The sequence below is a fragment of the Ictalurus punctatus genome, chromosome 13 (assembly GCF_001660625.3).
Source record: "Ictalurus punctatus breed USDA103 chromosome 13, Coco_2.0, whole genome shotgun sequence".
Lineage (NCBI taxonomy): Eukaryota > Metazoa > Chordata > Actinopteri > Siluriformes > Ictaluridae > Ictalurus > Ictalurus punctatus.
In genome coordinates this window covers 3822774-3836922 of record NC_030428.2, presented here as the reverse complement: position 1 = coordinate 3836922, position 14149 = coordinate 3822774, and the positions used below count along the sequence as shown (strand labels likewise).

The 14149-nt window shown below is 39.3% G+C and overlaps 1 protein-coding gene across 1 annotated transcript in view; it reads right to left on the bottom strand.

The window, feature by feature from the left end:
• The window catches only part of LOC128628722 (NLR family CARD domain-containing protein 3), a 32052-nt gene that overhangs the window by 3996 nt on the left and 13907 nt on the right, over window positions 1-14149 (bottom strand). Inside the window, exons 2-7 of the mRNA XM_053685306.1 lie at window positions 6178-6294; window positions 5712-5766; window positions 5274-5478; window positions 3212-4985; window positions 1940-2113; window positions 60-233 (exon numbers count right to left, since the gene is read on the bottom strand). Coding sequence (XP_053541281.1) covers window positions 60-233; window positions 1940-2113; window positions 3212-4985; window positions 5274-5478; window positions 5712-5766; window positions 6178-6294 — 2499 coding nt within the window. The remainder of the gene's footprint in view (window positions 1-59; window positions 234-1939; window positions 2114-3211; window positions 4986-5273; window positions 5479-5711; window positions 5767-6177; window positions 6295-14149) is intronic.

The window sequence follows — 14149 nt, the reverse complement described above, 5'->3', positions numbered from 1 at the left end:
TGTTATTATTATTATTATTATTATTATTATTATTAGTACTGTTGATGGTGTGTGTGTACCTCAGTATCTCCAGTGTACAGTGTGGATTCTCCAGTCCAGCAGAGAGCAGCTTCACTCCTGAATCCTGCAGGTTATTGTTACTCAGGTCCAGTTCTCTCAGTCTGGAGGAGTTTGAGCTGAGAACTGAGGACAGAACTCTACAGCTTTCCTCTGTCAGATTACACCTCCACAGCCTGGAAGAGAAATGATGAAATGTTAGATTTATATATCTGATTGTGAAATGAGGTGTTTCCATCAGGTGGGAAATAAAGTGTTTACCTGAATACAAGGTTCTAATGTCAGGATAAAAATATAAAATGAACAGCCTTTGTATAAACAATAAATTAGTATTGGAATGTTATTAACCCTTAAGCCCCGACACTTGCGTTCATTCCACCGGCAGGTATGAACACATACCTGAGTTCTGCATTGATTTTTTTGTGATCTCACATACCACAGTAGTGGTTAATGGCTCATATGAAAGTAGACACTTAAGACTTTAAGAATTAGCAGTTATTTCAAGTATTTCTTCTTTTACCTAGTCTACCTGGGGCAATATATTCAGATTTTTTTTTTAAATTATATTTAAAAATTATTTAGTTTTAGCACAATTGTTCTATCTTCACAGCAAATGTTGATATCAACTCCATTCCTGGTCTCAAAGATGCGCCAAGTACTTGTCCATGAACACCAAAATATGAGGAAGTTATCTCTAACCATTAAAATTGTGTGTAAGGTTATCCAAACAAAAAAAAAACTCTCCAAAATGGCACAGAACCTCTTCAAATGGCACCAAACATCTCTAAATGACATAAAACCTCTCTCAATGGCACAAAGCTTATAAAAATGGCACAAAGCATTTACAAATTGCAGACTTCTAGAAATAGCAAACAATTTTTTTTAAAAGACTGCTAGAGCGGAGCTGCCATTTACTGATAGTTTCTCTGCACGGCCCTGCAGCGCTGTGCTGATTGCCCTGTACCCGCTGACACACAACTCAAGACCAATGGACGCACGCGTAAACGGTTTGGTTGTGCTGATTACAGTTTGATTTTCTCAGCCTCTGACTGGTCAATCATGTCGAGTTTGGGCTTGTTTGAAAGCTACAAGTATCTACAATTGGTCCATGTGGGTGTCAATCAAGTTAGACCGCCCGATTAAAATTTAGGAGGCGGGTTGTTCAGCATAGCCGAAGTAGATTAGTTTTTTTTTAGAATGTGTCTCAGTTCAGTTTATGGCTAATTATTAAAATTCCAGAGGAGTGGGATATCAAAACACTTAATGCATTTTGAAGAGGACATTTGTGATTAAATATGGAACTGTGCGTTTGTTTTCTACAATAAAGCTGATGGACTTTATACCGATGGAAATGTGCATGATTTATAAAACCGCGAGCGAACTGGATTTCCGTCTATGTAGGTAATGTAAGGTAGTAAACGTTTATACAAGTCCGATCTTGGGTTAAATGTTATAATTTTATTGTGGCAGTTGTATACGGTGTTTTACTATCAAAAAAGCTTTAGTCCTGCTCTCCGATTCATCTCTGTCTCAATGTTTTCGTGGAGAGGTGTGAATTGTTTGCCCAGCAGGGAGCTCAAACTCCACCCCTTTCCCATCCCCCTGCTCACCAGCAGTTAAGCACACAGCTGCAACTAACGATTATTTTCACAATCGATTTGTTGGTCGATTATTTATCTATCTATCTATTTATTTATTTATTTATTTATTTATTTATTGTTAATAATCGATTAATCGTATGGGGGTTAACTTTCAGTGCCATTTTTTCATTTATTATTATTATTATTATTATTATTATTATTATTATTATTATTATTAATGTTATTATTATTATTATTACTGTTGTTGGGGAGTGTGTGTGTGTGTGTGTGTGTGTGTGTACCTCAGTGTCTCCAGTGTACAGTGTGGATTCTCCAGTCCAGCAGAGAGCAGCTTCACTCCTGAATCCTGCAGTTTATTGTTACTCAGGTTCAGTTCTCTCAGTCTGGAGGAGTTTGAGCTGAGAACTGAGGACAGAACTCTACAGCTTTCCTCTGTCAGATTACACCCCCACAGCCTGGAAGAGAAATGATGAAATATCAGAACTCTGACCTCAAACACAGCCATAATCCAGCTAAAGTTTACCATGTAAATGTGAGTGTGTTTCTCTTACACACAGAAATCAGAGGACAGGACACCACATCAGTACTACTATTATTATTATTATTATTATTATTATTATTATTATTATTATTATTATAAACAAATGCTTTATCAAAAAACCTGTTTTCAATCCTTTAAGGATTGTTGTAACTAATAATAATAATAATAATAATAATAATAATAATAATAAATTATCAGTTTCAATGGTCCTTAAAGGACTGAAAACAAGGTTTTTTGTTTGAACAAATGCTTTATTATAATTGAAACTTGAAATCATTTTTTTTTATAAAAGTACAAGTTAAAAGGTCTACAACTAAAAAATAAATAAGAAATCTCCCGTTTGAATAAAAAGGAGCAGGACGTGCTGTGACTTTGTTTGGAAATATTTCGTTGGTGAAACAGAACAGAAACAGACAATAAAATGTAAGACAGGTAATATTAATTTATTCTTTCTGTTAGCATAGCATAAATAAAAGTAACATCAGATGTGTGAGTTTAAAAATGTCTAAAATAAATTAATATGTACTGTAGCTGCACAGCCAGACTGCTCCTGTACCTTTAACTCACACACACACACACACTCACACACACACACACACACACGTTGATATTGTTCCCATGGCGACAGTGTTATGTATTTCTTTTTCTTATTTGTGAAGTTCTGTTCAATGTCTATTTCAAGTAAAAGGAGAAAAGAAAAAGTGCTTTTCACTGGTGTTTAGTTCACAAAATGATCAAAAAGCAGTCATGAATACATGCAGTTATTTTGTAGAGATCATTTTCATCAGTTTTAGAGAAAAGGTGATATAAGGTTTTGTCCATATGGCCCAGATCTCAGTGCAGACGTAACGTGTTGGTGTAAAAAGTGAAACAATCTTCTGTAACAGTACCAGAGGTTTGTTTAAAGATTATTAGAGTAACTATTAATAAGCATTAATCCAAACAGTGCAGTTCAGTGTTACATTAAAATAACAAACCATGCAGTAATACATTTATAAATAAAAATACTCACTCAGCTTTTCTGGAGGCTTTGACCACTGGCAGCAGCTTCAGAAGACATTCCTCTGATCGGTCATATTTCCTCAAATCAAACTCATCCAGCTCCTGATCTGAGTTCAATAACACAAACACCAGAGCTGACCACTGAGCAGGAGAGAGTCTGGTTCCCCTGAGACGACGCTCACCTCCTCTGTTCAGGTAAGTCTGTACTTCCTGCACTAGAGAATGATCATTCAGTTCATTCAGACAGTGGAACAGATTGATGGATTTCTCTGGAGACGGATTCTCCCTGATCTTCTCCTTGATGTACTCGACTGTTTCCTGTTTGCTGTGAGAGCTGCTTCCTGTCTGTGGCATTAAGCCTCGTAAGAGAGCCTGATTGGACTCCAGTGAGAGACCCAGAAGGAAGCGGAGGAACAGGTCCAGGTGTCCATTCTCACTCTGTAACGGCTTGTCCACTGCACTCCTGAGGAAATCTGACATGGTTGACTTGCTGAAGAAATGGAAAAGTCCAGTGCGTTGCTCCACTAACACATTTGTCTTTCTAAAAATAAAGTGGAGAAATGTGTATAAAGCAGCCAGAAACTCCTGAACACTCAGATGTACAAAGCTGAACACCTTCCCCAGGTGAAGCCTAAACTCCTCTCTGAAGATTTGGGTACACACTCCTGAGTACACTGCAACTTCTCCAACATCAATGCCACACTCTCTCAGGTCTTCCTCATAGAAGATCAGGTTTCCTTTCTCCAGCTGTTGGAAAGCCAGTTTCCCCAGTGCCAGGATACTCTCTCTGGTCTGCTGAGGATCAGGGTCACATTTCTGATGGTACTTTTGGTCCTTGTGTTTGATCTGAAAGATCAGGAAGTGTGTGAACATTTGAGTCAGAGTCTTGGGGACCTCTCCACTCTCAGCTTCACCCAACATTCTCTCTAGAACAGTGGCTGAGATCCAGCAGAAGACTGGGATGTGGCACATGATGTAGAGGCTTCTTGAAGACTTCATGCGTGTGATGATTTTATTGGCCAGGCTCTGATCACTGATCCTCTTCCTGAAGTACTCCTCTTTCTGAGGATCACTGAAGCCTCGTACCTCAGTTACCTGGTCTATACACTCAGGAGGGATCTGATTGGCTGCTCCTGGTCGAGAGGTTATCCAAAGGAGAGCAGAGGGAAGCAGATTCCCCTTGATGAGGTTTGTCAGCAGCACATCCACCGAGGCTGACCCTGTCACATCACACAATCTCTCATTCTTCTGGAAATTTAGAGGAAGTCGACACTCATCCAGACCATCAAAGATCAACACCACTGTGTAGGAGTCTAGTAATTCTAGTTTTCTCATTTCTGGGAAAAAGTGATGAAGAAGCTCCATCAGACTGAGATTTCTCTGCTTCATCAGATTCAGCTCTCGAAAGGGAAGTGGAAACATGAAGGTGACGTCCTGATTTGCTTTTCCTTCAGCCCAGTCCAGAATGAACTTCTGCACAGAGACTGTTTTTCCAATTCCAGCAACTCCTTTAGTCAGCACTCTTCTGATGGACTTGTCTTTAAAGAGCTCGTTACATTTGATGGGTGTCTCCTGTATTGCTGGTCTCCTGGACGCTGTCTCAATCTGTCTCACCTCATGTTCATTATTGGTGTCTCCACTCCAACCCTCTGTGATGTAGAGCTCTGTATAGATCTCATTCAGAAGTGCTGAGCTTCCATGCTGTGAGATTCCTTCATTAATTCTTTTAAACTTCTCTCTCAGGCTGGATTTCAGCTCTGTCTGACACACAGGGGCCACAGACTCTAATAAACAAGGTAATAACATGTTTTAATGCAAAATCACTGAGCACAATATAAAACGTAAAATTCTTTCAAATGCTGCTGTTCATTCCTGATTCATGGACTAAATATTATTGAAGGAACAGGACCAGTTTACAGAGTAATCACAAACTGGACCACGAACAGAACAGAAAAGCACCAGATGTACATGATACTAAACTCAAACTTCAAAATAAAGGTGTTCATATCTAAAACTATTTCCTCTCTCTAAAGTGAACCTGATGGAATAAAGCCACGACTCAGAGCTCTTACTGTTGTGCAGTGTGTTAGCGAGATCTGTGTGGTTCATGTTATTCAGGATGTGCAGTGTGATCTTCAGCGCTCCCTCTCTGACACTGTGCAGATCCTCCTCATCCTCCACCTCCCTCTCAGTGCATGCTGGGTAATCTGGACTCAGGAGCTTCCTAAACCTCTTCAGCTCATTCTTTATCAGAGTGATGACTTTGTGTTCCAGCTCCTGGTTAGAAACACACAGGAACACATCTAAATATTATAATGTTACACACTGAGAGATGCTTTTATTTTATAAAAAGAAGAAAGGTCTCTTTCTATTACCACAGTTACAACTGAAATTCGGTCTGATTACCCATAATGCTGCTGCACATCGATAAACCTGTGAACTATTATTATCTTAAATAAAAACCTGCAACCTACTCACACACAAGTTACACACATTAAAAAGACACACACCTTGAATATGGAGTCCAGCTGATTTCTGCTGATGTTTGATTTCTTCTTTTGTGGTCTGTGAACAAATAAAACACATGATGTAATATAGACTATATGTATTCATAGCTGCACAACACACTAATACATACAGAGACAGATATTTAACACTATCCTCTTAACACAATACACTGATTTCAGGGTTTCCTCATTGACACTAACATGTTTATGAATAAAATAGTGATCTAGTCATTAATGTCCTAGGTGTAAATGTTGTTGTGTAGCACCACAGACCCTCCAGCTCAGGGACTGCAGGCTGAACTGAACTCTTAAAGCAGTTTTCCTCACTGCCAGTCAGAGAGCTGCAGCACTGCGCACTTTAGTGTTTTACTGCTTCAACACCTGATAGAGTTTATGAAGGGCTTCATAATGAGACCAGTGTGTTTGATCAGGTGGAACACTGCTGTAAAAAACACCTCACTGTACTGACCTCACATCAGGAGAACTGGCTCCGTCTCTGAAGTTATATGGAAGTTCCCTTGACCAGTCACTCTTCATGGACACACAGCTGGGTTCTGGTGAGTCTGATCTCTTTCCCTCCATCATTCTGTAATTAGAACAGAAATATCAGCGATAATTAATACTCTGCTGTCTCAGCACTGTTACACAATGTGTTCATCATTAAACACCAATAATTCCATCTTTTTAATTCAGCTACAGTCTGCACACTTATTCAAACAGGAGACACGCCTCATACCTCAGGAATTACACTGATGTCAGGAGTCCCAATCACAGATAACTGACTCAGCTGGGTCTTAAAGCCTGTAGAGTTCACTGACTCAAAGCTACACTGCTCTTCTCCTCCACATTACACAGTCCTTTTTACTCTTCTGTCAGTGAATGATTTCTCTAAACTGTTCTTAGATCAGATCAGTGATATATTCACTGCTATTAAACACCTTACACCAAAGTTTAGTTCCTCTGTAAACTAGTGAGTGTTTAGAGATACAGATCTACATACAGATCAGATTCAGTGTATTTATATATTATAGCTTTAGATTTAGATACTCACTGTGTTTTTACTCCTGAAATGGTTTATCTTCTCCTCGACACAAAATGGAGCTGCTGACTTTCAACTTCACCTTCTTCCGGTTCTGGCAGAGGGGGTGGGTTTGTACATTTGTCACAGTACACTAAGGGTGGGGACCACTGAAATTAATCTTTGACCTACACCTGTTAAGATAATGACGGTTGATGATGATCTTTGACCTGGCTCAGGAATGTTAGAGGTGTGTGTGTGTGTGTGTGTGTGTGTGTGTGTGTAAGTAATACACATGACCACACTATATATGAGAATACGTGTGTGTGTATCTGGAATGCATGGGAACTGGATTTAACATAACTATTTTTTATGATGCCAACATAAATATACATCCATCCATCCATCTTTTACCATTTACTCCTTTTCAGGGTCATGGGGAACCTGGAGCCTATCCCAGGGAGCATCAGGCACAAGGCAGGGTACACCCTGGACAGGGTGCCAGTTCATCACAGGGCACAATCACACACACACCCATTCATACACTACGGACACTTTAGACATGCCAATAAGCCTACCATGCATGTCTTTGGACTGGGGGAGGAAACCCCACAGCACGGGGAGAACACGCAAACTCCACACACACGGCCCCGGCAGGACTCAAACCCCGGACCCTGGAGGTGTGACGCGAACGTGCTAACCACTAAACCAACGTGCATCCTGAACCCTTTGACCTATCAGGTCACCGAGATCTGTCAAAAATAAGGTTACAATATATACAAACTATTCCTCTCTCACCACTTTTGCAGTGTGTTGCATGGCCATGTATAAAACCCGCTTCCTATCAAAAGACACCCTAGCTCTGACCCATAACAACGCATACACAAAAAAAAGAATAAGACATACTCAATCGTTTCCATTGAATGGCTTGAATATGTCAAAACAACACGTGGCATAAACATTCAGCATGCATTAAACCACGGTGAGCTGGTGATTGGAAAATACCATCTCGATGGTTATTTTGAAAAGGATGGGGTCAAATACGCTTTCAAATTGAACAGTTGTATTTTTCAGGGGCATGATTGTCGTTATAACCCCAAACATTTACATCCATTATCAAAAGTGCCCTATGGCTTGCTCAGAAGACAATTTGATTACAAAGTCGAAATACTGGAAAAAGCGTATGGTCTGGATGTTGAGGTAATGTGGGAGTGTGATTAGAATAACCTTAAACTGACCGATGTCGCTGTAATGGCCTTTATGTCGATTTACACACATCCTGAAAGATTGAATCCGTGCAACGCTCTATTTGGTGGTCATACTAACGAATACAAATTGTATCACAAAGCCGACATTGGTAAAAAAAAAAAATAAGATATGTCGACTTTACAAGCTTGTATCCCTTTTGCCAGGCCAAAAAATGTTACCCCATAGGACATCTACAAATAATTTTCAAGGATTTTGAACCTCTTGAAAATTATTATGGGTTTGTCAAAGCTACAGTGCTGCCACCACGAAAACTGCTTCACCCTGTCCTTCCCTATAGGACCGGTGGTAAGCTTATATTTCCACTCTGTCGTACATGTGCCGAACATCAGAATCAGACAGACCCATGTGGCCATACTGATGAGGAAAGAGCGATTTCACGCTGTTGGGTCAGCATTGAGCTGATGAAAGGTGTGGAAAAGGGTTATGTTGTTACAAAAGTGGACGAGGTGTGGCATTTTCCACAATGGTCAGAAACTTTGTTTTGTGATTATGTTAAAACATTTTTACAATACAAACAAGAGGCCAGTGAGTTCCCCGCACACATTGTGACAGATGCAGACAAGGAATCCTACATCTCAGATTACTTTGAGAAAGAGGGGATTAAGATGGATGTTGATAAGATAACCCAGCACAGCGTTCTATTAACAAACTTCTGCTGAACTCACTTTGGGGTCGTTTCTCCATGCGTGAAAACTTGCCGTGTACAGAACTAATTTCGGATCCGGACCAGTTTACACAACATATATTCAGCGATGGTTACGATAGTAAACACTTTTCGTTCGTGTCAGACAGCGTAGTACTAATTCGGTGGTGTTATGCGGATAGGACAGGGGGTCAGACTCGTGACATCAACATCTTTCTTGGGGCTTTTACAACAGCTCATTCACATCTAGAGCTGTATAAGTTGATGCACAAATTGGGCGAAAGTTTGTTGTACAGTGACTTAGACAGCATGAACTGTACATCAATAGAGGACGATTGGGAACCTCCGCTGGGGCCCTATCTCGGCAATTCAACTGATGAGGTTGGGGATGGTGATCACATTATCGAATTTTGCTCAGACGGGCCAAAAACATACAGCTACTGCACTGCCAAGGGCAAGGTTTGTATGAAAGCCAAAGGTATCACACTCAACGCAGTAAATTCAAAAGCCATTAGATTAGACACCCTGATTGGACTTGCAGATCACTACGTCGTGTGGCGGATAATAGTCATCATATACTGGCATACACAGACACCATTGTACATAATAAAAAACATTTCACACTGCACAATAGGTCAGTCATTAAAAAATTTTAGATGTTGTACAACAAATGCCTGCTGCTCCCTGATGTTACAACGCCCCCAAATGGCTTTGGATAGTCTTTTTGGAAATAGGGGTGTTTGAGACACAGATGCAAAGTCATATTTTGTAAAAATGTTGTTGCAAAATGCTGTACAGTTGATTTCTAAAAAAATGTAAAATATTGTGTATATTTATAATTGTTGGCAACCGTTGTATGATGAATTCTTGAAAATGTACAAAATAAAATTTGTTGAAGGATGACCACAGACTGAATGATGATGCTCTGTTTCCCGCCAACACAACTAATTTGTTGATCCTTGATGGTCTGATGAAAGAGGCCAGCGGGAGCAACGAGGTGGAAAAAGTGTTCACCCAGTATGTACATCACAATAATCTTTTATTTATATTGTGCAGAATTTATTTTGCCAAGGGAAATCCACCAGGACCATCAGCTTAAACACAAATGATCTGATGTTGTTTAAAAACCCCAGAGATGCCAATCAGGTCAGTGTTCTAGGAAGACAAATGTAATTTTGTAACACAAAATTTTTTATGGAGTGTTACCAAGATGCAACCAGCAAAACTTTTGGGTATCTGCTGATTGATTATAAAACAAAAACACCCAAACACTATTGGCTCAGAACAGATTTACTTGCGCCACCCCCTGGGTATATCTCCAGAAAAGAAGATGGCGAAAATGTCGGCCAGACTTTGTAGAAACCTGCTGCTTTTAAAAATATTAAAAGCAACACCTAAACAAAGACGGATTATTTTACAAACTGTCACAGACAAACTCATTGCGACATTGTGTGAAGTAGCTCTTAATGTTCTCTATGGTAATATACCTCTCACATCACAACAATACCAGAAACTCAGAAAAAGGAAAAGCGTGATCAAATTTGTTGCAGATAAGAAGATTGGTGTTAAAAGAAAGAGATATGTATTAAACCAACAGGGGGGCTTTCTTCTACCGCTCTTAAGCATCGCTATTCCTTTCATCTCCAACCTGATTGCTTCTAGATAACAGGAATGGAGTATTCATAGATGTTTTTAGTCCCACAGCATCAGTTGGATAAACTAAAGACTGGAAACCCCCGTGATTCTATTCAGCAGGTTGTGGAGAATGATTTGGACATAGCTATAAGAAATACTTTGCACCAATCTGACTTGGACAATTATGAAAAACACGAAGCTGTACACAAGTGTTTTACAGCGCTTTTTAACACTTGCCAGACAAGGGGACCGTGAAAACAGCACATTAACACTTCCGCAGACTGATCACACTGAAAAAGAAAAGCCATCTGCACCGCCCAGCGTAAACCCCCACGACGCTTTAGATAACATGGTGGACGGTGTTTTGAAGAATGTTCCACAGGTGTGTAAAAAAAAAAACCACTCACTACATTTTAGATAAAATATCTAAAACGAAAGAGGTCACATATTGGGATGATTCAGGGGAGTTTGTGTTTAAAGGCAAAACAACCCCTGGTTCACACATGCTCGATTTAGTTAAAGTCATCATGGCACCGCAAAAGATTTCTGATGCCCGAAGACCTGTCAGCTGGCTCGAATTTCTGGAGGCTTTTGCTACTTTAAACATACCATACTCAAGGGTACCAAACCATTATGTCAGATACGTTATGTTATCTCTTTCAAAACCAAATTGACTTCCCTATAACCATCTCGTCTAAGAAGCATAAAAAAACAGAAAATACTGCAGAGCACACAATCAAATTATTCAGATGGCCCAGTATTCAAATAACCCGCTCTTGATGTGAGTCAGTGGCTAAGTTTTTAAATCCATGAGTTATCTAATGTTTATGATATTATCTGTATAGCTGGATGTGACACATGTATAATAAAAAGTCAAAAGAATAAGAAATGTTTTTTATTGAAAAAAAAAAAAATCTAGTATTAGACAAACATTTCACCTGTCTGAACACAATGAATACATTTGAAAACATTTATTACAATGAACTTTTAGTTTTCATAAAAACAGATATCTGGTCATTTTTAATAAGATCACCAGTATAAAAAAATCACATGGTCATAATCATACCCCTTTACCATGTGATTGAGAAAAAACACACAATTATGAAAAATGAAAAATCTTGGGACTTGTACTGCTGAACCACTCTAGAATTGCAGTTTAGAGAGCTTTTGATATTCTGCAGAAAACGATAGTCATCGGTTTATTACCAAAGCTGTCAAAAAAACAACCCATGCCGATCTCGTTTATGTAGATGGAGAACCAGTGTTCACCCGGGAGTCTTGAATTATGCATGTTGATCATCACCATTGACGGTAATTTTCTTAAGGAAGCTTTTGGTAGGTAGTCACACATCCGAGCTATCTAACCAAAACCTGTTACGCAACGAGACTGGGACTGGAAGTAAGTGCAGGATCAAAGTCTTCTAACTACAGTCAGTGTACAAGCAAACAGGAACCAAGGTCTAAACAAGAACTCGAACTGAAGCATGAAACTTGAAACTTAGAACAAGACTTGGAACCACTACTGCTTATCACAATTACCCACTTCAACAAATACTCATCTGCCACTTAACTATGGCAGGAAACAAGAAAATAGACATGGAAATCATTTAACTAGGACTATGACAGGAAACACAAAACCAGAGCAGAACATGGAAACATTACCACGAGGCATTATTACCCCCAATCAATATATAATACTGCACCAAGTGCACAGCAACGCGAGGGGTTTAAAAAACAGCTGTGATTTCCTCGAGTGCTGACAGCTGGTACCAATCATTACACTCCCTCGAAAATCAACCAATGACTGAACAGGGTGGAAACCAAACCGAAATAAACGTGCATGTTCTTTGTAAACAAAGTCTCTATGTAACGCGCGAGCATGTGCTCGCTCTGGTTCGTGCACACGAGTGCTCTCCAGCTCTACGTGCACGTCGTCGCCGCAGCTACATTGTGACAAAACCAATGTTTTTCTGCCTTGTTTCTTCTTGTCTAAAACGTTTTCCACTTTAAATGTTTTGTTTTCAAAACATTCACAATTTTTTTTTTTGTAATTACTCTTCATAAAAAACACCATCGATGACATCGCCGTCATAATCACACAACCTATAGACGGGACGTTCACGTGATGTGCATTCTGTTATAGTGAAAAACTCGTGTGTATAGTTTTCTTTATAACCTTTTCTGAACGGACATCTTACTTTAGAAATTCTAACCATGTCGTCGACTTTATATTTAAATTTGGGGGTTACGGTGGACCCGTCTTTAGGTCCATATAGGTTTTTATACACGGCAGATTCATTTTCTTTGTTCACATCAATAGGTCTCATCTTAATGCTCCTGTGATAGCTGGCGTTGTATCCATCCGTGATGTCTTGTAGAATATCGATATAGCGTTTGGAGTTTGTAGCAGTTAAATATCTCCACATCCGCCCTTTTAAGGTTCTGTTAAACAGTTCGACGATGAACGCTTTTAAATCGGTGGCTGTTGCAAAATGTGTGAATGGTGTACTTTTTTGTCATGTTTTGAAAATGTTCATTAAAAAATTATTTCCCATTATCTGTCTGTAGTTTACGGGGCACCCTGCCCTCATCCAGTATAGATTGGAACGCTTTAGACACCTCGACACCGGATTTGTTTTTTTTAAAACCTGAGTCCTCGCATATTTACTAAACATGTCTATGCGCGTCAACAGAAAATGAACGTTGTCGTTTTCCTTGGCGTATGCAGACATATCGACCAGATCGGCCTGAAACTGCATATCAATACCATAAACAAAAACACGATTTCTTTTGTATTTTAACGGTGCAGTTCTGTGTAGCGTGTAAAGCGTCTTTTAAACGTTTTTACCACCAAAAGACCCCGCATTTGAAGGTGTGTAATACACTTTCTTCATCGACACTTTAGCCTCCACAAAAGAATAACTCAGATGGTCTTAAATGTCATAATATTTATTTCAGTAAAAGAACACAAACGTTATCATGCATTGTCGAGGGAGTGTAGAAATTTTATACACATCACAGTGTTTTTCTCAACCATATATGCAATAAATGTATCGATTATTTCACAGACAACAGTCTGCTCATTTCTCGACAGAAGGATTACACATTAATCATGCACATATGTACACATACATAAAATGTCTACAATTCTAACACATCTGCCACATTCAGTCACATTTTCTCATTTGTAAGTCGCTTTGAATAAAAGCGTCTGCTAAATGAATAAATGTAAATATATCCAGACTGTTTTATATTTTCACATATTTTCCTCTTGTATGAATTCTGTATGATGTATGAATGTTGGAAAAAAATACATTCAGGTTGAAGACAACATTTTTAGAAAATATCCTTTCTGAGCATACAAAATTTACACAGTTTAAAAACAATTTAAAACAAACTGTCACGATAGCGCCAGCAGAGGGCGCTGAGGCGACAGCGTGCACGAACACGAGCTTGAGATGCGCATGGACACTACCATTGAGTCAAGTGTTGCCTGCTGTCAGCAATTAAGAGAGTGGTGACTAGTTATTTAAACCTCTCGTGTTGCTGCGCACGTCGCGCGGCATTAACCTGAGCTAAACCGAATCTACCCACACGATTCGGGACTGGACTAAGAGAGACAACGCTAAAGAGTTCCAGCAAAGCAACACCTATGCAAGACGTTATGCAAGTCTAAAAATCTTTGAGTTGACCTTTATTTATTTTTATATGCAACACTGTACCCAAAACGCAGCTAAATATAATTGTAATCCCGAGCATCTAACACTCTATACTGGCATTTCTTCATCATTTATGCCGTTATTCTGCATACTGGTAATTATGACAACAATATTACTGTAAGCCCTATTTTAGGAAATTGTCTATTTTGGTGCCATT